Source organism: Hipposideros armiger, unplaced genomic scaffold (assembly GCF_001890085.2).
Source record: "Hipposideros armiger isolate ML-2016 unplaced genomic scaffold, ASM189008v1 scaffold_79, whole genome shotgun sequence".
Classification (NCBI taxonomy): Eukaryota; Metazoa; Chordata; class Mammalia; order Chiroptera; family Hipposideridae; genus Hipposideros; species Hipposideros armiger.
This window is the reverse complement of record NW_017731429.1, coordinates 864,749-890,717: the sequence shown is the minus strand read 5'-3', so window position 1 is coordinate 890,717 and position 25,969 is coordinate 864,749. Positions and strand designations below refer to the sequence as shown.

Sequence of the window (25,969 nt, the reverse complement as noted above, 5' to 3'; positions counted from 1 at the left end):
GACTCATTATTGCCGTAATTTAGTTTATTTGAAAGGTAGAGAATGTGATAAATGTGTGACTACTTTTGCACATCTTTAAATTGTTTCGAGTACAAAATTTAATAGTAGGTATTTTGTTTTCATAAGACATACCAATGATGATGTCAATTTTCCTTTGCAAGTAATGTATTTTCTCCTTGTTATAGGTCCTTTTGTTCTGCATCACAGCTGCCATGTACATGTTCTTTTTCAGGTATGTTCTGTTATACCAATTTATTTTAATAGAAAAAATAGTGTTCCTTTGTAATTTTTTATCAAGCATGTAACTAAAGTGTTCCCCAAATAATTACCCCTGCAAGTTTTGTTTTTTAGAGTGGTTAGAGATACATCATTGCTCCTTAGTAAATAGAGAAAGAGAGGGAAGGAAGATTTTTTCTTTTTCCCCCACATTTTACTAACAGACTTATTTGGAAAGCTGAGTATGTAAATTAATAGTTCTCAGATACTGATAGGTGTTTTTCATGGGCCTGATTTTAAATATTCTTCACTTTCCTTATAAAACAATTAACATTTTAAATTTAAATGAGAAGTGATGGTAAAGTTTAATCTAAGTCTTCTGTGAAGGTAACGTAGCACATCAATCATAGTCTGTAAAATATTAAATTAGTCCATGATGTTAGAGTTGTATTTTTCATTAATGCTGAGACTGAGGAACGTGGGGGAGTTTTAGGATTGCACAAGTTTTCAGTGCCAATAAAAAGGATGTCTGACATTGTTATATAACCATAGCAGTATGGGAATATGATTTTTTGTTTATGAAAAGTCTTCTTCTTCATAATCTTCATTTTCAGTGATATTAGTAATTCCCATTGATTTCACTCTTATTGTACTCATTTGAATAGATTCTTGATATTTCTGGATATATGCAGAATTCAATCACAGCAGGAAGGACCAGGCTTTTAAAATTAAAATTTTTACTTAATTGACAAAGGCAATTATGGATTTTAAAAATAGGATATATTTGGATATATCTCTGTCTTTTTTCAACCTGAATAAGATAATTCAACCATACCAGAATTTTTGAACAACTAATTTCCTGCTGGAATGTCCTAATGTTTGATAAGCACAATGATATAGTTTTAATTATTTTGACTTTATCAAAAACAGTTATATGCAAATGTAAAATGATAATGTTGCTGTTATTATTCTTGTAAAGGGACAGCCACGCTGTTAGAAGGGAAAAAAATGCATAAAGTTTTAGGGTAGGGAGGGCTTGATCTGCAAAGGATTGGGTAATGGGATGTGTAGTATTGGGTTGTCGGAAAAGTCATGACGTATTTTTTTCTATGTTTTTAGTTGCAAAAATGCATCATGACTTTCCCAACAACCCAATATTTTGTGTCAGTTATTATGACTGAAAAATCATTGCATCTATCTGGTGCTGCTGGTGAAATTGTTTGACTTAACCATTTTAAAGGCGCTCCATACACACCATACAATTTCTGCGGTCTCTTATATTTTACTAACTTAGGGGTATGGTAGAGGAGTTAAGAACAACGACTATTTGATTTTATCAATTTTCAAAAACGTCATAATTGTACTGAAACACATTAATAGGACAATATTGCAAAAAGTTCATATTGTTTATGTTCTTTCTAGACTGAAGATAAAGCATACCTGGGGAGGGGGGGAAATATAACAAATATAAAACCTTAGAAGCATACCTTTTGTCGATATACACAGGAGGAAAGTCAATATCAAGTAAATTTTCTTCTTGTGAAAATTCCTAACAGAACAGGTAGTTAAATGAAATAGTTCTTCCCAATATGGCACTTAATGATAGCATATTTGATCAGCATTTAGCGTTTCTTAGTCATCAGAAGTTTTTGACGTTTTAAAAAACAAATTGTGTGTTGAATATAGTGATAATACTCAATTTTTAGCATGGTTCTTTGAAAACTGCTGTCATAAGCTAGTATTTTTGGTGTAGAAAGAAAATCAACCCTGTAAATATGTATTTTGGGGCAGAGCTATGGAACCTTTTCCTGTTTCAGTCACAAAGTCTAGGTTAAGTTAAAAACAACAATTCAAAATACTTTCCAGAAGGCTCAATACAAGGCTTTAATGCCAAGATAAACATTTTCAATTTTCTGAAGCAAGGGGTTGTTTTTCTCCTAAAAGAAGCACTATCACCAAATTCCTAGTGTTCTTGGCAGAAGTTAGTTCGAATAACTCAACAAAAGAGGTTTGGTAAATGGTAAAGTAAAGCTATTTATAAACTACTGCAACTAAACAAAACAATGTTACATGTTTGTTTGAACTCTAGCATGTGTTTAGAATGAACAAACAATACTGCACATAGCAGTTAGCAAGTACAATTGCTTTAGAATATTATGTTCTTAAGATTCAATTTTATTATGAATAGATATTTGAGGACACATCACATTTATTAACAATTCTTTTAGTTCTAATAGCATAAAATTGGATAAGTAAATATCAAATGATATTGTCCCCTGGACTCCATTTATGGTAACCTCCTTTGAGAAGATGATAAGGGAAATATTTTGTGTTAGAAATCAGTCAACTTGTGGTTTTATTCTAACCCATAAATGGGAAAAAGGAAAATGAAACCCCCTTTCAAGAGAGAGATAACGTGCCAATTTTTTTTAAAAGAAAAACTTGAGGAAGCAGTTCCATAAGTATTTTCTAACAGTGACATATGAGGTAACGGTTATAGTATGAATTTACTTAAGAATAACACAATGTTTTTGGTATTGCAATTATTCGTATTGAAGTATGTAGAGAAAAATATACTTTTACAGAACTTTTAATAGTTTTTTTTTTAAAGGAATAGTTTTTTTCACATACATTATCTGATACATGGTGATCTTGATTTTCAATCTCTATACCAAAAATAAGGCTTACGTTCAAATGGAATCCTGGGAACACTCAGAAGCTTGGGTTGAGGAAAGGTAATATGTGAAGAGAGACTTCTAGTTTTGTTCTAGTTCTTAGCCAGCTGGCCTTCTGGCCACCCAGCTGTCTATTGATACGAACACATACTATGGATTCTGTTAGGAACTGGGGTACAATATTTTGAAGATGTTTTGAAAGAAGCTTCTCTGTATATCCCAAGTGAGCATTCTTCATAATGGTTCTGCCTCCTTTGTTCAATCGTTTTATTATTTTGGGTATTATTATCATAGCTTCACCTTAGAGTCTGTCACTCTGTACAGTCTGTCACTATCAATACAGGCCAAGCAGACGTCTTGAAAACTCAGTAAAACATTTTGTCTCACGCATCCCTTTAAAACATTTCTTTACTTCCAAATGTGTATTTGTGGGTAAAGCAACCTACTTTTTTCAAGCCAAAGAATTCATCATAGTTGTTGATTCAAGCTTGACCAGGATCTTCCCAACAGTCACCTGGAGAAATGAGTTTCTTCTGAACCAGCAGCTCTTTTTTGTTTTAATTGAGAAGAGGAGAAAGAATCAACAACACAATCACCATGCCAAAACTATTACAGTTAATCTTGCTCACAAAAAATAATGAAGCATGTAACACTTAAATTAAACATTGTTTTATTAGTTTTATTTTCAATGTTAGGTATATGTGTATGAAGAATACTAATTTTTTTTTTTAAGGTTTTATTGGGGAATTGGGGAAGGGGAACAGTGTTGGAGAATTGGAGAAGGGGAACAGACAAGTTGCTGTTCTTTAATCTTAGTTGTGGAGGGCACAGCTATCTCAGCTCCAGCTCTACTCCCATCTGGCCGCCCATCAGCAGCTCGTGGCGGCTCAGCTCAAGGTGCCGTGTTCAGTCTTAGTTGTGGGTGGGCATAGCTCACCATCCCATGCAGGAGTCGAACTGGAAATCTTGTTGCTAAGAGCGCATGCTCTAACCACTGAACCATCTTGCCACATGTTGGCAGCTTAGTGACAGCTCAGTTCGGGCGCAGCTCACTGGCCCATGTGGGAATCGAACCGATGACTCTGTTGCTCAGAACTTGCGCTCTTAACAAACTGAGCCACTCGGCTGGCCCAGAAGACTAATATTTTTTAAAATAAAACAATTCAGTTCACTTTTTTCTTTAAATAATTTAATTTAAAATAGTGTCATAAAGCATATTATGACAACTTGGAGCTCATCCTAATGAGTACCCAGCTATTGGGTTTGTCGGAAAAGTCATGACGTATTTTGTCTATGTTTTTCAAAGGTCATTTATTTATATAAAGAACAAAGATCAATCAATGATATATTGCCCGTTTTGTTCCATAACCTTTTGCCATCTTTCAGTGAGCTTCATGATTCCTCATTCATAGAAGGATCTGTCTTTATTTGCGAAAAACTGAACAAGGTGCTGATTTACAGCCTCATCTGAATCGAACATTATACCACGCAAGGAGTTTTAAAGATAGCAAAACAAGTGGAAGTCTGATGGTGCAAGGTCAGGCAAGTGTGGTAGGTGTGGCAACACATCCCATCCAAGCTCCAATCATTTTTGATGGGTGATCAGATTTGTATGTGGTTTCGTATTGTCGCAATGGAACACAACTCCTTTACAGTTAACAAGCTCTGGACGTTTCTGGATGATGGATTTGTTCAAACTGTCCAATTGCCAACAGAACACATTTGAATTGATTGTCTGGTTTCTTGGTAGGAGCTCGAAAAACACGACACCTTTAAAATCTCACCACACTGAGAGCATAACCTTCCCCTCATGAATGTCTGCTTTCGATGTTGTTTGAGGCGAATCATCACGTCAGGACTAAGACCGTTTGTGCACCACGTTGTTGTAAACAATCCACTTTTCATCACCAGTTAACAGTCGCTTCAAAAAAGGATCGTTTTCCTCATGTTTAAGGAGCATATTGCAGATGTTTATATGTGCCATCAAATGAACTTCTTTGAGTTCACGTGGAACCCAAATATCAAGCTTGCTTACGTATCCCGGCTTCTTCAGGTGGTCGTAAGTGATTGAATGATGGATGTTCAAAGTTTCTGCAATCTCTCATGTCGTTTAATGTGTGTTTGACTCGATCAATGCCTTTATTTTGTCGTCATCAACCTTGGTGGGCCTCCCTGACCGAGGAGCGTCGCTGAGATCAAAATCACCAGCATGGAATTTCATGAACCATCGTTGGCACTGAGGTTCTTGTAGAACATTGTCACCATAAACTTTACGCAGCTTTTCACAAGCTTGACACGCATTCTTCCCTTTATGGAAGTAAAACAGTAAAATATGGCCAAAAATGCGCAGTTTGGTCTTCCATCTTCAACTTGTTGTAAAATTCCAAAACTCAACCAAATCACTCATTTTTTTTAGAATGAAGCTAGAACTGTCAGCTGTCAAATAACATAGCAATCACATAGATGCGAATGACTCTAGTACTTCCAAAAATGAACTAGTGCCATCTGTTGCAAACATGCGTCATGACTTTTCCAACAACCCAATAGAAATTCTTTCTACCTGCCTTTGCAAATCCAACCGTTTGTCTAAACATGTAGACTGAAAGGCTCAGACTTGTCATCATACATAATCTACAGACTATGTATGACTGATTCACAATAGACATATCTCAATGTGATATAAACATGGAAAAGCATTGCATTTTTATTTAGAAACCAGTGTAAATTAAAGTTTATTGTGTTTTAAACAGACTTAGAAGCAGTTTTAATGCCTGCCATTTGATGAATTGTAGTCAACTCTCTGTGAAAGCACTGATAAGAAAGCATTTCATTACTGTCAAGATAAAGATGTAGTGTTTGTATGTAAGAAAACACCACTGTATATTGGCTGGACAACCTGGAATTCTGAAGTGAAAGACATTTGTGATCCTCCTGGAATCTCTTTACATAACTGAGTATCTTTGAAATAACTTTAACGGCAAGTGAAGAACTTTTGAAGAACTTTTTTATTTCAACCATTTCCTGATTTTAATGAGATTCCTTTAAATATTAATCAGGTTCTATTTTTTCAAGTATTACGTAGACATCCACAAAAATTCAGTATAGAAAATTATATATGGCACTTGGAATTTAAAAGTTTTACTTCAGGGTTAGGAGAGTTTGCCCTAAATAATTAGACTTTTATTTTGAAGAGATTACGTCCAGCATTGTAGAGCATGAATTGGGAGTTTGGAGGCGGTATAATGGCAAGTAGTGGGACGGTACCGTTGTAGTTATCCAGGAGAGAAATGACAAGGGCATGACTGAGAGTTATGGTATCGACATAGTGAAGAGTGAGTTCATCTAACATATGAGGATTGCTGTTTGGATGTGGAAAAGCAAAACATTTGAAGCTGAGAAAACTAGAAAATATATGGAAATTGAGAAACAGGTTTTGCAAATATGAGGTTGAGGTCCTGTTAGACATTCATATAATAGTACATAAATATCAGTTGGGTAATTGGAGTTCAGAAGATAAAATAGAGGCTTTTCTTGACTGTCGCAGTAGCTGCTTGACTTTAGACAAATTATATAACTTCTATATACATCAGTTTCTTCATTATTAAAAAGTGTAAAATATTATATGGACCTAATAAGTGGCTTTCGGGGACTAAATAAGACGCAGTGTCTTTCAAACTTTTTTGAGTGTGACCTAAAATAACTACTTTTTGTATTGTGAACACATACACACACACACACACACACACACACACATTTTACAGAATAATACTTACCCTTACTACACGTAACACATTTGGATAGTTTCTATTCTAATTTACTTTATTTATTTAGAAAGCTGCTTTGACCCACGAATGAGTAACAACCAGCAGTATGAGAAAATACTGAGCCTAATACATGTGAGCAACTGGCACAGTGATTGTTACCTTAGAAAAAGTAGAGTGAAAAGCAGTGATTGTTGTTTTTAACCTAGGGGAAAAAAGTTAATTAAAATAGAGAATTTCAGGAATAAGGAATTACCTCTAGTGATAATGCTGTAAATATAGCCAGTGAGGCAAGTGTTAGGAAGTGTTCATTTGCTCTAGCGATCTGCTGGTCAGTGAGAACCTGCTAGAGAAATTTCTGTAGTTGAGTTGGGATAGTAGATTAAGACATAAATATGACATTGACACTTTACATATATACATTATATTTATCAATAAAGTTAGGAAAAAATAAAATGTAAAAATAAATGTGAGATGAGGAAGTAGAATGAGTAATGGTAAACACAAGAAGTTTGAGAGGAGATACGGGAAGTGTATAAAGGATTAAGGGTTTTTCTTTTGTATTTTGTTTGTTAATTTGACTAGACTATGAGAAAATTTAAGTAGATAAAAAAGTTTGTATGAGCATGAGAGAGTGACAAGTTTGGGGATGGGAAAAAAAGGAGATAGTTTAAAATGTGGTTCAGAATGTCAACATTTATTGGTAGATTGTTAAACATATTTGTCTGAGAGAGATCATGATAAATGATTAGGAGGAATTTGAAACTCTATTTGAAAGCCTTGGACACATGGTTTAAATGAAAGAAGACTGATGTATAGAAGAGGTAGGAAATGGAAAAGTCTAATGTTTTTGGTTTCCTAAATTCATTGTCATTCTCAAAAGATAAATTGTTATAAAAGTAGACACGAACATGTGAAAGTGTACATCCTCAGAAAGTACATACAGGTGAAGCAAGGCAATTCCATAATTCACAACTAAGCCAGTATGCTTACCAAGAATGTAAAATTTGCCCTATGAAAAGAAAAAGTATAGAGATTAGGATTATTGCTTTCCTTAAATAAATGGAAAAGGTGAGAAAACATGGGTTCACAAATGTTGTAAATCACTTCCTCTGGAAATGCAAAGCTTATTATCACGTCATATGACTGTATTCTGACATTCTTTTTGAGGGGAGAAAATTGGTCTACCCAGTTGTGAATGCACTTCACCTATGGATGAAAGTTGTGGTCGATCCATTATCACTTTTTGCTCATGAGCCTTTGAGATACTTGTGCCTAGATAAAGAAATTGCTCAAACATCTTATAACTAATATAAATGTTTATTGTTTTTAGTAAAAAACAAAGGGAAATTCAGTATGGAGGAATAGGGTAAACTTAAAGTGCAAACTAAAGTAAGGGCTCCGTGGGAATCATATCAGAAGGGGCCAGTTGCCTTTCAAAAATTTGCTGCAGTTTTATTTTCAGAAATATAAATGGCATTTTTATGTTTTTTTTTAATGTCAATATTTTGTTTATTGTCACTGACCTCAGAGTTCAAGAAGTGGATGACAGCCATATGTTATTAACTCGGGGAAAAGTTTATACCATTAACATACTGTTATCTCTCATTGCCAGTAAGCTTATTCTAGTCTCACAGAAGTTCTGAGTTTCCACTAGATATAGGAGCCTCTTTGTGAATCAAGATGGTGGTTTGCAGGTAAAATAAAGGATGAACCATAAGAGTGTTTTTCTTTTTTTATACTAATAGGCTGGAGTACACTTTTGACCCATTACATTGTTAACCCCTGTTAATATTGTTAAGCTAAATCAAGGTGGCACTATGTAGTCTCACTTATTTTTTTTGTTTAATTTTGTAAGCTACGATTTAGCTAGAATTAAATAGTAACAAATAGTTGTATCATGAAAAAGAAGTAATTTGTTCCAGGTTCTACAAATTGTACTTATTATTGACAGAAGAATCATTCTTCCAATAAATTCAGTTTATTTGTTAGTAATTCTAAGAAATGAAAATAGTTCTGTTTTGAAAATGACAATTCACAGGAGATTTTGACAAAGCATTTTTCAATAAAGCATTTCTGTTTTGAGAAACAAGAAAATTCCCCTTATGTGTAAAAATCCATTCCCTTTTTCAGAAGTCTCAGCAAATCAAAGATTAATAGGTCGGGCCGGCCGAGTGGCGCATTGATTAGGAGTTGGTTTGGGACGCCAGCTCTGAGCAGTGGGACCCTGATTCAGATCCCACATGAGGGCCAGTGATGCTGCGCCCTCTACAGCTAAGATAGTGAACAACAGCTCGACCTGGGGTTGGGCTGCCGTGAGTCGCCCGCGATGCCGTAGGCTGCAGTGGCCTGCCGTGATCCGCCGTCCAATGGCCGGCAAGCGACTGCCTCACCCAGGAAGAGTGCAATAATATTAATATGGGCCAGTGAAGCAACGTCCTCCACAACTAGACTGAAGAACAAAAGTACAGCAACTTGTCTGTTCCCCTTCCCCGATTTGCCAACGCTGTTCCCCTCCCCCAATTCCCCAATAAAATCTTTAAAAAAAAATATTCATAGGTAAGAGAAATATAAATCATGATAAATTTCTAACAAGTGGCAAATCCTTGAAATAATTTAAATACATTTTTTTCCCCTGATAATGTCAGTAATAGTTTGTTAGCATTGGTGATTATTACTAGAGGCCAGTTTTGGGTAAATGAGTACCCAGTAAATGTTTGAATGAATGATACAGAGTTTAAGACATTTAATAATTAGGATAAATTTTTTCGCTTTTCAAAATTTTCATCGACTTAATGAAAACCATAGATGTGTTTTAGGAGGTTCCATGGTATAACAGAAACAGTACAGTCTTCAGTGCCACCCAGAACAGATTTTTGGCTCTCTAGATTTTTGGCTCTATCACTTACTAATTCTGTGGTCTTCAACAAGTTACTTGGTTTCTTTCATCTTAAATTTTTTACCCATAAAATTATCCCTATGGCTATGAGAACTTAGAACAGATACTCCTACAAGAAAATAATTTTTAAATATTGTGTGTATGTTTCCAAGCCAATCCTTAAAAGTGATTTAACCTATAAAGGAATCCATAAAATGTACTTGGAGTATAGTGCCAGTGGTACTATAGAAACGAACAATATTTATGATAATATATCTTTGGGAAAAGACATTGGTGTTGAATATGTTAGAGCTAGAGCAGGACTGAGAATTACTCAGTTCTTGAGGTATTCCACAAAGTCCCAGGTTTGAAGAAAGAGTTTAGAACATAGAGAATGGGAGGGGAGGGGATAGAAGAACAGAATTGGAGAGAATGATTAAAAATAAAATAAAACTTGGGGAGAGAGGTTAAAGACAGAATAAAACAAAACAGAGTAATACTGCAAACTACAGAGCCAAGGGGTTGGGATTATGGTTTAAACTAGGGCTTTCCTTTCACTTTTCTTTCTTTTTCCTCCTTCTTCATCTCTTTGTCACTCTGATGTTATTCTGACTGAAGGGTTATTGGGATGGCACAGTAAGTGGAACTAGAGAAGAAGTGGTCTTGAAGGAATAAGGTAGATGGGCCCAGGGGGGCTTAGGGATGGGTGGGGAGGTAAGCAGAGTGAGGATGGAAGAAATGCATGGGCCCCTAATTCTCGAAGCAGCAAGATTTAGCCATCTGTCTCTGTTGTCAACCTTACTCCCAACTAGTTGCTAGTCCATCCATTAAAAACTGGATAAAAAAAAAATCTAAAAGTTAAAGTGGATAAACAATGGAACCAACAAGGTATCCTTTTCCTTCCATGTTCCAAATCTCTCTACGTATAAATTACACCATATTCTATCATAACTAAATAAAGCCACAGGTAATTAATTCTTAAAAATAATCTTTTTCGTCATCTTTTCACAGCCAGACAGCTGCCATGTACTTCACCCAGCTTCCGTGCAGTTGACTGTTTCACCTCTTGCCTTACATGGGGAGGAAGCAATGGTGTAGAGGGGGTACACGAAAGGGGAAACACTTTCTAGAAACAGTGGGGTCATTGGAGGCCTTTGTTATATCTGGCTATTGTGGCCATTTGTATTTAAAGGATCTACATTCATGTTTGTGTATATTCAGTATAGTTATATGGCAATATTTTCCCCAGAATTTGTTGATATATCATATGCTTGGTAAATTATAAAACTTGTGCTGTGGTATGATTGTTTGTGACCCCCAAATTCCTATGTTGAAATCCTAACTTCCAAGGTGATGGCCTCAAATTAAGATTATATTAAAGCGATTTTTTTTTTTTGGTAAAAAAAATATTTTTTGCTCATTGTAGAAAAATATCACTAAACAAAATCATCATTATCATCATCAACACCCATATCTCTTCTTATAGAGACAAACAGCCATCACCTTGTTTGTATTCTTATAGGACATCTGCTGTCTTTCGTCTGTCTGTCTGACTCATCTGCCCCACCTGCCCTGCTTTCCTCCCTCCCTCTTTCGCTCCTTTTCTTCCTTCCTCCTTACTTCTTTCCTTTCCCCTCCCGTGTGTATATGTGTGTGTGTATGTATGTATGTATGTATGTGTATATATATATATATATGTTTGTGTGTGTGTGAGTGTGTGTGTATATATATATATATATATATATATATACACAGAGCTTCTCAAATGAGATCATATCTTGTAGGCTGCATGAGGAAATGCCTTTTCTTGGCACATCTGCATTAAAGACTGAGAACTTTCTGTGGTTAGTACTAAGCACCACAAAGCAGGAAGCAGGCAACCCAACACAGGCAGCCTGAAACAAAGCCTCCTATTTAATTTACACACGCTCACACTCAAACCCATACCCACCTGCACACACAACAAATTATTAGAACCTATAGAAAGGATTTTGATACGAGTCTTCAGTTCTTCAGTAAGAAACTGAAGATAACTCTTGACAATGTGAATGACTGAAATAATTTTTCCAAGCATCTGTTCTTTCAAGCTCTGGGAATCCTCATCTGTGTGCTGATATCTGCTTCTGTTTTAGGAGCATTATTACTAATCACAGAAGGTTCTTAGACTAGACTTTGCTGATATTTGAAGCAGCTACGTTTAATTGCTTGTTTTACTAGTTATGAGGAATGCTGTGATTCACTTTGCTCTTTTCAATCCTGTCCTTCTGTTTCTTTTATTTTCTACTGCTTGAGTTCTCTTAGAGGTCATCAAGGGACACTGTTGTGTAGCAGAGTTGGTTAAGAGCATGAACTTTGGAGCCAGACTGTGTAGGTTCAGATTCTCACTCCATCTAACTTGTTCCTTAGCCTGTCTATGCCTCAGGTTTCTTATCTTAAAGTGTGGATGATAATAGCGCTTACCATATGGGGTGTGTATTAAGTGACTGCCACATTGTAAACACGCAATAAATGTTAACTGTTTTCATTATTGAAATCTGAGCTGTAAAGATCACATATTGTATGATTCTATTTATATGCAATTTCCAGAATAGGCAAATCTATAGAGATAGAAAGTAGATTTGTGTTGTCTATAGGGAGCTTGTGGGGAATGGGGAGTGACTACTAATGGGTATGTCTTTTTTTCTTTAATGTTGATGAAAATATTCTAAAAGTAATTATGATGATGGCTATACAAGTCTGAATATACTAAAAACCATTGAATGATACATTTTAAATAGGGAGTTGGTTAGTATGTGAATTATATCAATTCAACTCTTTAGAAAAGTCTGATCTGGAAACAGATCTTTGTTGCACAGTATTATGGTGTTTCTTGTGTTATCGCCACTAAACATCCCTCTGGTTGCCACGTCTCAGGCATGTTACTGTTTTTGTGGGCACATAGGCACACATTGAAAGAGAACATAGGGCAACTTCTGTTTTCCTCAGGTGAATGTGAATGAGCGTTTGCTTGGAGAGTGACAGAATGGAGACCACGCCAGTGCACTGCGAGGCTTTGTCAGCTCTCTCCACAATTACCAGAACTGCCGTTTACAATATGCATGCTCTTAGTTCTGAGACACTACACTTTAGAATTAGAAGGGAAGTAATAGAAGTCACAAGTATATATGAGATTGTTATTAAACATTGTCCTAATAAACCTGAACATTTTGTGATACTTATGATTTACGATATTTTCTACTTTGCAGTGACATTTGAAAAGTACAATTTAAAAAAACTTTTATAGGATTGCCAACAAAGACTAATTTTGGAAATATATGCAGATATGGTATTATTTTTTGAGCATATATTTCACAGATTATATTTGATTTGTTGATATTGATTATATTTTGAAGAGAATTTTACTGTTTTCTGTTTATTTGGAGGGAGTGTTTCAAAAATCACTTTCCTTGTCATAGAAAATTTTTGGAATGAATAGAAGGGCACAGAAGGAAATTATATTAGTATTTATATCATATCATATTTTTTCTTCCTCTGTGGTCTACTGTAGACATTTTTAAAAAATCACGGACAGCAAAAATTGGAACTATTTAGAATTATACTAATCTGTATCCTTAAAACTTCAAATAAAATGTCCATGCATGGAAGCTTATTTTTCATGCTCTCTAGGTTCAGTGACAGGGGCTTACTGGGAGAGGAAGTACATCACTGACAGCTGTGCTGAGCTGAAATTCACAGTAAAACAATATTTTTCCACCATTATCAATTTTCAGGCCAGATGCTGTTTCTAATGTGTGACTGAGTCACTGAACCAGGAAGGTGTTTACCTGCAAGGTGAGCTGGTCAAAATAGAAGCTTTTAAGTTCTAAGATTTCAGTCAGAGTCTTCCCTAGAAGAAGGAAGAAGTAGGTCTTCTCTCTTTTTTATATTTTCTTGCCAATCAGAAAGCCGCTTTGTGCTGCGGGACCTCGATGGTGACTGAGTGCTGGCTGCATATCAAGTTCCTGTCATCCTGCAGTGCAAAAAGAAAAGAAGAGCTTTGGCTTCTCAGGCCTTCGAGAATAAGTTGCTTGTGGCAGCCCAAGACTTCTCCATCCAAGCTGACCAGGAATGCTTTCTTTAGTGATTCGGTCACTGAAATGGAGTATGTGATTCTTATGGTTTTGAGCTCCTTGGGTATGTTCAGAACAAGAATGAAATTTAAAATCAGATGATGCAAAGCAGTTGAGCTTATGAGATTTAATTTCTTCTATCACAGAAACATCAAGCTTGAGTATTGGAAGCACACTTGCCATCTTAACTTCTGTTTCTTGCTTGAATGTTTAAAAAATGGTTTTTGAATTGGATAATTCCCAATTCTAATATTTTGAATAAACCTCCCTTACAGATTTCTACGATACTTTCTGAGATTCTTATGAAAATTATGACTCTCCTCGCCTCACCTTTTACAATGACCAGCAACTTCAACTGGTATAAAACATGTTGGGAGATTTATTATAGCTAGAGGACCTTATTGAATTTACTTGAGTCCTAAGAATTTTATAATTATTAAAGTACTGATTATTGAAGTTATTGTCTCTTCCTTTTGGGTTTTAGCCTACATCCCTTATAATTTTCTATTATAGTTTAATGATTAGGAAAAGCTGGAATGAATGTGAGTTGGAATGATGTAGCTCACCTTAAGAAAGTATAGGCCTAATAAATAGTGTTAACTTTTTATTATTCTTTGCAAAAACAAATAAAATAGTTCTGATAAGGATGAAAAAGAAAGGTTTTGTTTGTTACCAAATGAGATATGTTTTATTGATTACTAAGTACACACTTGTTAATGTTCAAGAGGCATACAGGCTTCTTCCCCCGCTATCCAAAAGTAGAGGTGCCTGTGAAACCTTTCATAAGACAAAATCGTAAAGCAAAGAAGTAATTACCATTGATTTAAATAGAAAAATTCTGAGGTTTCCCATACCCAAAATATAACCTACCACATCATACCAAATATGCTTAATTACATCCAGTTTTTTGCTAAGCGTAACACCCTTTCAAGCTCTTCGGCTTTTCTGATGCCTAAGGACACATCTTGCTAAGATTGCGGACAAAATGAATTGAGTTAGAGCACAGATGCTCACGTCGCATTTCACACACTGAAGGCCTGATGCTGAGGGAGGGTCTCAGGAAGGAGCTGGACTGTGCTCTGGTGTGTGCTGCTGCCTCACACGGCTGCCGCTGTAATGGCTGGCTGCAAAACAAACGCTATTTTCGCTTTTCGCCTTTTTTCATAAAGGCAAAAATCCTCAGAATTTCTAATGGTTAGTGAAAACAGGTGCTAATGTAGGTCTTTCTTAAAAATGAATAGGAACACGAACTTTCGAAAAGTGGGGGATACCTGTAAAATGAACTGTTATGAATTTTTTTTTTAAGATTTTTATTGGGGAATTGGGGGGATGGGAAGAGTGCTGGGGAATTAGGGGAAGGGGAACAGACAAGTTGCTGTGGTTTTGTTCTTCAGTCTAGTTGTGGAGGACGCCGCCCCACTGGCCCAAGTTGGCACCATCACCGTGCTCTTCCCAGGCGAGGCAGATCAGTCGCTGGCTTCTGGACGGCCGCTCACTGAGGCTGCTGGCTGCTCACGCTGGCTGCCGGCCACACACGGTAGCCGATGGCAATCCACTGCCACAGGGACTGCAGTCCACGCCATCGCCGGCGACCCACGGCAGCCCAGCTCCAGGTTGAGCCGTTGCTCAGCATCCCAGCTGTGGAGGGCAGTGTCACTGGCCCTCATACGTGGGATCCGAACCGGGGTCCTCTGGCATCCCAAGCCAGTTCTTAACCATCGCGCCACTCGGCCGGCCCTGTTATGAATTTTTGATGTAAGGGTCATAAGGGAGTTCTCAAACTTTAATGTGCATACAAATCACTTCAGAGTTTTAATTGAAATACGATTATGTTTCAGTAGTTCTGGGGTGGGGTCTGAGCTTGTGCTTTTCCAGTAAGCTCCCAGGAGATGCCAGTTGCTGCTGGTCCTGGAATCATACTCTGAGTAACAAAGCTGTAAGTCACTTCAATAAATAAATTAAAAATTTCCTTAAAAATCTTAAAGAATCCAGAGAATATAATCCCATTGCCTCTCTTGGCAACCTTATCCAGTAGTTCACAGCATATAGAGTCAAGACATTTTCCCCCAGATAGTCTTAAATCTCTGTAACAAGAGGGAATGGGCTTACTCTAAAGTCCTTTATTCAGGTGACACAGAACACAGCCATTCATATAATTGATTTAGATGCTCAAAGATTATTAAGTCTCCTTTCCCCTTCTTACTTTCTTCTCAACATCAACTTCCTTTATGATTTCAACATATATTTTACTTTATTACTCCAATTTGAACTGCAAATCATGTATGTAGGGTAGAAATGATGTCTTTTATTCAATAGGTGAATTGATGAAAGACATCATTAATCAATGTATGAAGCAAAAAGACTAGTAGAAGCAAGTCCCTCTTTTTTTAGTTTTTTTAATTTATTTTTAATTTTTAAAGATTTTATTGGGGAATTGGGGGAGGGGAACAGCACTGGGGAATCGGGGGAAGGGGAACAGACAAGTTGCTGTCGTTTTGCTGTTCAGTCTAGTTGTGGAGGACGTTGCTTCACTGGCCCATGTTGGTATTATCATTGCTCTTCCTGGGTGAGGCAGATCAGTCGCCGGCCAGTGGACGGTCGCTCACACTGGCTGCCAGTCGCTCATGCTGGCTGCCAGCCACACATGGTAGCTTATGGCAACCCACTGCAGCAGGGGCTGCAGCCTACGCCGTTGCTGGCAACTCACGGCAGCCCAGCCCAGGCTGAGCTGTTGTTCACCATCTTAGCTGTAGAGGGCGCAGCGTCACTGGCCCTCATGTGGGATCCGAACCGGGGCCCTGCTGCTCAGAGCTGGCGTCCCAAGCCAGCTCTTAACCAACGCGCCACTCGGCCAGCCCAAGTCCCCCTTTTTTTAAAGGAGAATTGTTAATTGTACTACTTGTACAATTACTAAGTTCTTCTGAAAATTTCAAATAATGTAAAAGTATATAGAGTAAAAAGTGAAAGTTCTTCCCCCTTTTATCCATTTCCCTCTTCCTGCTTCTCTTTCACTTGAAACCATCTTAACAGTTTGGCATATATCCTTCTAGAAAACTTTCTGTATGTACTTATTTGCCTATTTGTAGTTATTTTGAAAAATAGAATCACATATTGCATATTTTTCTACCGTATTTCTATTTAATAATATACTTGGGGTTCTTTCCATATGTCAGTACTTATAGAGCTACCTCATTGTTTGTAAGGGCTGCAAAAAATCTGTAATTCTTTAATCCCTCTTAACAGATATTTATACTGTTTGCAGTTTTTCACTATTACAAACTGTACAACTAAGAACATTCTTTTAAAAATGTCTTTGTGCACACATTCCAGTGTTTCTGTATACCAGATAGTTACCTACAAATGGATTCCCTTTGTTACATATACTCATACTAGACAGATTTAATTTTATTAGATACCAGCAGATTATCCTTGCCAAAAGGCAGTGCCAGTCTACTGTCCCTTTAAGAGTGCTTGTTGGTTCCCAACCCTAGTTGTCAGTAATTTTTACCTTTGTTAATGAAATGAGCTAAAAAGGAATGCCTCATGGGGCCAGCTGAGTGGCTTATTGGTTAAGAGTTGGCTTGGGAGTGTGAGCTCTGAGCAGCAGGGCCACTGGTTTGGATCCCACATGAGGGCCAGTGACGCTGCGCCCTCTACAGCTAAGATGGTGAACAATAGCTCAACCTGGAGCTGGGCTGCCATGAGTCACTGGTGACGGCGTAGGCTGCAGTGGGGCTGCAGTGAGCTGCCGTAAGCTACCGTGAGTGGCCGGCAGCCATTGTGAGTGGCTGGCAGCTGGTGTGAGCTGCTGTGAGTCGCTGTGAGTGGCTGTCCAATGGCCGGCAACCGATCTGCTTCAGCCAGGAAGAGCACAATAATCACAATACCAACATGGGCCAGTGAGGTGACGACCTCCACAACTAGACTGAAGAAAAACAAGACGGCAATTTGTCTATTTCTCTTCCCCGATTTCCCAACGCTGTTCCCCTTCCCCAATTCCCCAATGCTGTTCCCTCCCCCAATTCCCCAATAAAATCTTTAAAAAAAAAAAACAAGTAATGCCTCTTTTTTGGCTTACCTTGTACAGAGTGTGATAAAAAATACAGTGAGTGTTTAAATTTTTAAAAATGTATTATAGTCAAAGACACATTGCCATTAATCACCCTCGAAATACTCCCCCTTGCTTCGAACACATTTATCCCATTGTTCTTGCCACTTTCTGAAGCAGTTCTAGAAGTCCTCTTTCATGAGTGTCTTTAGTTGAGCTGTCATGGCTGCCTCGATGTCGTGAATCAATTCAGAACATTTACCTTTCATGGTCATTTTGACTTTTGGGAAGAGCCAGAAGTCACACGGTGCTAGATCCAGTGAATAAGGTGCATGAGGACACACTGTAATGTTATTTGACAGAAGTTGCCATACCAGAAGTGATGTGTGACATGGAGCCTTTCTGTTATGATCCATACATACGGAAAATGCTGCTGCCGAGTGCCATCCAATGAAAAGGCAGGGATCTTCAATATGGAAAGCAGCACGTCAGACCTTAGTAACAGTTTGTGACAAGTTTCAACTTGTTTGGTGCAGTCAGTCGGTTGTGAGCGACGGTTGAGAGAAGATGTGTTTTAAAATATTCTGTAAATCATCCTCCATCATGACAGAACTCCATGTCACACATCACTTCGAGAATGGTTATTTCTGTCAAATAAAAACATTGCGGTGTTTTCCTCATCCACCTTATTCACTGGATCTGGCACCATGTGACTTCTGGCTCTTCCCCAAAGTCAAAATTACTAAAGACATCGATGCAGCCACAACAGTGCAACTAAAGACACTCATGAAAGAGGACTTCCAGAACTGCTTCAGAAAGTGGCAAGAGCGATGGGATACGTGTGTTCGAAGTGAGGGGTAGTATTTTGAGGAGGATTAATGGCAATGTGTCTTTTACTGTAATACATTTTTTTAATGGAAACATTCACCGTAGTTTTTTATCACATTTTGTATTTCCCTGATAATCAGTGAGGTAGAGCATCTTTTTATTGGTTTATTAGTCATTTGATTCATATCCTCTACCCATTCTTTATTTTTTGATTTCTCATGCTGATTTGTATAGGAGGAGCTCTTTATATGCTGTTAATATTTATTTTTTTCTCTTTATATTATTGTTGTATAAATAACAACCATAAAATCTTAGTGGCATATAACAAACAAGTTGACTGGGCCCAATCTGTGTCACACTGTGGGTCTGTGGGTCAGTTAGGGCAGGCCTGCTCCTGTGTATTCATTCTGAGGCCCAAGCTGAGGGGACAGAAACTTCTTATGCGGGGAAAGCTCGTGGCAGTGGCATGGGATTTGTTTTTTCTAACATCTCCAAAATGTCAACAATAGTATATCTTAAGTACTTTATTTGAACCTTGCACATATAAATTAGCTGCTTTTACCTAAGCATTTTTTTGAGTATGAGTTCCCTAGCTGTTGCTCTGAGTTGTTTGTGTTGTATGAACCATACTTATTAGGTATTGTCTTCCAAAGCATTCAACTCTGTTTCCATGGGGAAAAAAAAAACATTTTCCTTTTTGGTTCATGTAATATGTAGGTCAGTTACATAATTACATTAACAAATACAAATGAGGTAAGCACATTTGGAGAGAAACAGCTGACCTTGGCAAGCATAAAACTCAACTGGTGTGAATAGACACGTATGTGGTCATATTTGGGAGTGCTGTTCTTATCTTTGAACAATGATATGAACATTACAATGTTTTACAGAGAGAAAGTAGGGAAGCTAAGATAAATTTGTCTGATATATATAGCCTCTTACATAGACATTGGATTAGAGAATTTTTACTGCAAAGAGCGCATTTTAAAAACATTTACTAACTTCTCATTGTACATCTTTGACCTCTGTAATATCATCGTCACTGTCCTCTTTTCCATTCTTTTAGGATATCTTCCATGCCTTAAAGCTTTCAAGATTTGGCTCTTACTTTTGTTGTTGTTATTTATGGTAGTAGAGCCAAACTTCAAAGTCATACTTTTATTATAGGAACCACTTTATATATTTGACATATATCTTGATGCTTATTTATTTTAGCCTAAAAATAGCTGAGGTTGAAGGATTCATGAACTGTATGCTGACTGTGTTTATTTGATATGTTGCAAAATTCTAAAATCAAAAGTGTTTCATTTAAAATGAATAGCAATATTTATGTTTCAAAGGATTGTAGAGTTTTAGAGTAGAAAGCAAATTAGAGATTATGTAATGCAGCATTGTCACTTTTCTGGTGAGGAAGCGGAGTTTCTGAGGATTTTTGTGACTTGTCTTAGCTCATACAGCAGTTGGGGCAGAGGTAGAAATAGAATTTTGAATAATTTATTTTAAAATACTATAAATTATTTCAGAGCAGTTGAATTTTTTGAAATGTAAGTTAGGAACGTGGCAAAAGAGTCAGTTTTATTTTTGTACTCTTAAATACTACAATGTGATGGAAAGTCTTTTTGAGAGGAAAGATGAAATTAAATAGAAAAATCTAGAAATTAAGGAAGATAGAAATTTGCTCAAAATGTTCTTAATGCATATGTTGGTTTTTGTGTATGAAATAGTTTTGACTATATCAGAAATATCATCACATGGGCTTATTAATCTTTCTATTTGAAATAATAACTATTTCTGATTATTCCCATTAGAAATCTTTGGAATTCCTTTCTTGTGGTTAGATTTTAAACCAGAAAGGAGGATAAAAGCTACATTGTAGTCACATATCTCTTTCCCTCTCTTCCTCTCCTCCCTTCTCTACCATTTCTTTTCTAATCTTCTGTTGTTGTTTTCTGCTTTGTTGCTTTACTATATAGTGCCAAGGAAATAACTAGTAGTGCAGGATGACATTTATCATTGAATTTGCATCACACCATTTTCAGTGTGGCAAATGAGTGACATTTTAGAATGGAATTAAATTTACGTTACTACTTCCTTATGCATTATTAATAATTTCTTAAGAAGATACTATACTTTAGCATGTATTTATAATAATTTCTGATCTTTTATTATGAATTGATCACAGTTTTCTTTATGAAATGCAAATAGATATGTATTGAAGATTTATCTGAACAGCAATTTGTACATTTTAAGGATTTTAGTTGTTTTAATTTCTGCAACGTAGTTCCAGCCTTAAGCTCAATTATCATTTAAATGAAATCTTCCAAATTTAAGGTATAAGAATTTCTTCTAGGAAATCAGAAATGTCTTGAACTTTATTCTGTATATTGCCTTTGAGAACATGATTTTATTTCTACTATTAATGTTTATCTTGTTGAAAAATAATTGACTAGATTCCCAAAGAGATTTATAAAAAATGATTGTTATTTTTTTAAAGCTATGAACTACTCAAAATTTTGAAACTGAAACTATGTTGTAGAATATAGGTTTTACATTCCGATTTTTTTCAGATCAAATTTGCCACAGTAACAATAAGCTACAGTTGAAATATGAAACTTTGACATAAAGCAGAAATTGGAATGTTACTAACAGCTGTTGTCATAAAAGAGATTGACTAGAATTTTATTGTGTGTCTAAAACATTATCTTCTCACAGGTCTCCTTTTTTAGCTTACTGAATTTAAGTTCTAATTCTGCTCTGCTTAACCTCACTTCAACAGTCAAATATTGTTTCTTCTTGTTCCATACATGAATTAAATACATAGTGAGCTGATCACATTTACCTTGTATAACGTTCTGTTTAGTCTAAATGTATTTTTTTTCAAATCATAATTCCCCTGGACTTAACTGTTTTTATTGGTTAATAACGTCCAGATTAGCTCCAGATTCTGACCTCTTATCCTGTTTCTAACCCTACAAATCTAACTAGGTTCCCTATTCTTGAACTTTTTGTTTAAATTCAGCATAGTTCTTCTTTTCAGGATTTTCTTCCCTTTTTTTCCCCCCACCTGTCAGTTATGTCTTCTCTGTAAGTTGTTATCTACAAGGCGGGAATAATTATACAGGTCATATTTTGGCACAACGTACTTTCTTTCAATGCCCAATTTTATTTGGAGTATAACGTAATTTTAAAATTGCTAATGTGCCCTAGGTAGAACCTCTCAATATTCTACATATTTGTAACACTTTTCTATAGTGCAGAAGGTCACTTAAGTCTGCAACTTATGTGAAAGAAGTTTAAAATTCTTATGAGAAGAGCTAACAATACACTAGTGAGAGAGGGGCACATAATGAATCTGAGGAACAGATACTTATCTAAATTTTATCTGCTTTAATGGAGTCATATACTAATAGGAATTTTACATGTAAATAGCATACAAGCACATATGACTTATAAAATCCACTATCCCAGTCTCTGTCTCCCAGAGCTTCAGAAGCCAGTTTGTCTCTTTCTTCCAGCTGGAAAGGACTGTGGATGGTGAGGCTTTGATGAAAAATGAAGTAATTATAGCTAGGCAATTTTTATTGAGTGCTTACTTTGTGCGAGGCACTGTGCAAAGGGCTTTATAAACAGTACTGGGGTAATCCTTACCACTACCTGCTACCCTGTAGGGTAACTACTGACATTTTCTCCATTTCACATGTAAAGAAACTGAGGCTTTGAGAGGTTAAGTAACTTGCCAAGGATTGTATAACTACACATAAACAGGTTGGACATGAATTTGTGTCTTTCTAACTTCAGAGCCTGTTCTCTTCATTTCTCAGTCTACCTGACTACACCAGTACATCCAGATCTTTCCACATCATGTCATACATCGGAAATGCTGGTGCATGTTTTTATAGCACAGTGGGCAAAATGGCTGAGGCTCCTGGTTCCTGGAAGCAACTGAGCTGGAGGTTCTGGGCACCTTGGGGTCTCCCCCAGCCCCCACCAAGTCAAGTCCAAGTAAGGAGGGATTAGTACCTAGTCACATGTGCAGTCATTTGTGGCAGCCACATACACTGTTCTACACTACAGCATCTCCCTAGAAAATAGGAGGTGAGAGGTAAGTGTCCTTTTTTATAATGTCATAATGTTTCCCGAAAAGGGTTCTTGGTATCATCACAGGAAAGAATTCAAGGATGCACTGAATAAGCCAAGCAGGCAAGATTTATTAAAAGCTAAGAAGATAGTACACTCCCAAAACAGTGGGAGCAGGCAGGCCAGGAGAGGAGCATCTGCCCCAAAGGACACAGAGGTTAGAGATTTATTACTTCTAAAATGAGGGTGCGAAATATTCAAGTTGTAGGGGTGGTGTTATAGGCATTCCTAGGTGGGTTCTTTGTGACCACTCCCTCCTGTGGAAGGAGGGGTTTTTGTCTTTATTTGGCGTCCGTCGGAACTGTCATGGCAACACGGGGTGGAGATTTTCCCCTTCCCGTAGTGCTAATAATTTTATGTATGATCTATTATAATTAGCTAAAGGTCATCATAAGCGGCAAGATGGCGTCCTGGATCTGTTCCAGGCCACGGAGATCTAGTTCTGGCTGGTCTGGTAACTGCACTTTTTCTTAAGATGATCTCATTTCCTCCTCTTTCCCTTATTTTTCCTGTACTTCCTCCTTCTCGCCCCCAACCAAGGCCCCAAGGCCCTATGGCCCTATTCTTTTTGTCCAAGGTAACAACAATGCCTCCAGCTGCCCTTATCGTGACAGGCTAGGTAGTAGGAGTTTGGATTGGTGATGTGTTCTCAGTTCTGTTATGCCCCGCCCCGCCTTTTTTTCTATCTGCTATAGTAATAGCAACACGTAATTGATGGTTGAGTTTTGTTCACTCAAGAAATATTTATTGAGTATTTACTATGTGCAGTGCTGTGTGTTTGGTAGTTAAAAAGATTCACAGTCTGCCTGAGGAAGTCGTATTTGTTGCTGTGGTCTGGATGTTTGTCCCCTCACCTCTCCCCAATTCATATGTTGAAATCCTAGCTTCCAAAGTGATGGTATTAGGAGGTGGGGCCTTTGAGAGGAGATTGGGTTATGAGGGCCTGAACACTTGTGAATGGGATTAATGTTCTTATAAAAGAGGCCCAAGAGAGCTTTTGTTCCTTCTGCCATGTAAAGACACAACAAGAAGGCTCCATCTGTGAACCAGGAAGTGGGCCCTCACCCGACACCAAACCTGCTGGTGCCTTGATCTTGGACTTCTCAGCCTCCACAACTTTGAGAAATAATTTTGTGTTGTTTATAAGCCACCCACTGGATGACATTTTGTTAACGCATCTCGAATGGACTAAGACATTTGTACATAAATTATTTTCATATGACACGTGAAGTATCATAACACAGTGGCATGCACACAGTGCAGCTAACAGGAAGGGTACTGTCAGTATAACTGGGAAGTGTAGCCAAGATTTCTAACAAGCAGCATATTATCCAAGCCTTAAAAAGGTTAATACAATTTAAACACAGGAGATCAAGAGGTTGGTGATGAAGACAGCAATGCAGATGGAGTTGACAGCATCAGGAAAGACTTAGAGGTTAGAATGCTTATAGTTATGTTTACATGTTAAAACGAAAGGAAAGGACGGAGCAGGATGGAAGGGAGAAAAGAGAAGAACCCGTTCTTACCTCATTATTCCTTCTTGTCGCTACCTTATTTCCTTCTTCCCCTTTACAGCCAAATTTCTCAACTCAGGTGTCCACATTTGCTTTTTGGCTTTCTGTTTCATTATAAACTGATTTCCGCCACATCTGTTTCTGAAATCGTTTTCACTGAGATCATCAAAGATGACACCCTGTAAGTAAATCTACTGGACACTTTTATGTTCTTATCTTACAAGGTCTCACAACTACTTATGACATTGTTATCCACTTCTCATCTCTTAAAACCCTTTCATTAGTTTCCCTGAAATCATGCTCTCTTGATACATTTTCTATCTAGTCATTCCTTCTTCTTTGTTCTTCTCTTTCTTATACCATCCCTTAAATTTTCAATAGTTAATATTCTTTTCTAGGATCTCAGCTTTTCTTACTTTTATACCCTCTGTGGGTGGTCTTACACATTTCTGTGGCTTCAATTACCATTTATACATCGATGACCCCTTTATCTATATCCGTAGCTCAGATCTATCCTGAAATTCAGGTCCATATATTAAGCTGTCCACTTGTCTCACTGTCCCTCAAAATAAATTTTCCCAAAATTGAGCTTGTTATCTCTGCCTCAGCCCTTCTCCTAACCCCTTCTCCCTCAAGCTATTTTTCTTCAAGTGTTCATTTCAGTGAATCTAAATGCCGCTTACCCAGTTGGTCCCTGTTGGAAATTTGGCCATCATCCCAAACTTATCCTTTCCAAGTACTTGAATATCCACTCACCAAGAATTATCATTTTTACCTCCTTACTATATCTCGAATCCCTGAGACTCTCCTGAGAATTCCCACTAGTGGTGCCCTACTCTAAAATAAAGGCCTGTATTGTCCTGGTTACCCCACAGCTGCCTTCTTGTAGGTCTCCGTGCACCTATGCTATCTCTCCTGTCCAGTCATTTCCCAACTATAACCAGAGAGCATTCTGATCCTGTGCTTCCAGTTTAAAGCCACTCGCTGATAAATTCTTTCAGGTGGTTTATTAGGCCCTGGTCTCAAAAGGGAGCATGTAGGAATTGAAGCCTATTGCTTGGACTTGAATACCGCTTATTAACTTACGTGATCTTGGACAAGTTACTTATCTTCCCTTTGCCTGAGTTCTTTGCTGTGTTAAAATAGGCTAATAATAAGGCCTAAAATTATCGCTAGGATTGAATGACTTGTTAGAACAGTGCCTGGTACATAGTAATTAGTCAATAAATGTTAACTCTTATTACTGTAATTGTTACCTTACCCAAATATGTTGTTTTTACAGAAAACCCAGTATTATGGGATCACTTAACATGGTCATTCACTGGTGAAGGCACCAGAATTTCTGACTTCACTGTATGTGGGGAGCGTGTGGTAATCAGTGTTCTTTGTGGACACATAGCAAAAAAATAAATAGTTTATGTGCTGACCAAATGAGAGAACAGATGGCTGAACACCATAGGAGTTCAGAAGAAGAAGATATTTTGTGAAAATTTGACCTGTTCTTTAAAAGCATACACAAGGCAGTGGCAGCTGCAGCAGCTAACATTTATTGAGCCCTCACTATGTGCCAGGCACTGTGTGAAACACTTTATGTGCATTATTTTCCTCAAACTTTAAGAAATATTATTTGTAGTCCTATTTTACAGATGAGGAAACTGAAGCTGAAAAGATTAGGCATCCCTATCAAATGTAAAGCTAGAACTCAAACCTAGATAGATGTCAAAGACATTCTCCAATTACTCATGTTTAAAATGTGTTTCCTTATCTGTCACGTCTTTCAAGGCAATGTACACACACACACAC

At 37.2% G+C, this 25,969-nt stretch overlaps 1 protein-coding gene across 6 annotated transcripts in view; it reads left to right on the top strand.

Annotated features, from left to right (window-relative positions):
• Positions 1–25,969, top strand: part of TMEM135 (transmembrane protein 135) — a 307,887-nt gene that overhangs the window by 131,072 nt on the left and 150,846 nt on the right. For all 6 annotated transcript variants that reach the window (XM_019643514.1, XM_019643511.1, XM_019643512.1 and 3 more), the window contains one exon: positions 186–232. In XM_019643514.1, coding sequence (XP_019499059.1) covers positions 186–232 — 47 coding nt within the window. The remainder of the gene's footprint in view (positions 1–185; positions 233–25,969) is intronic.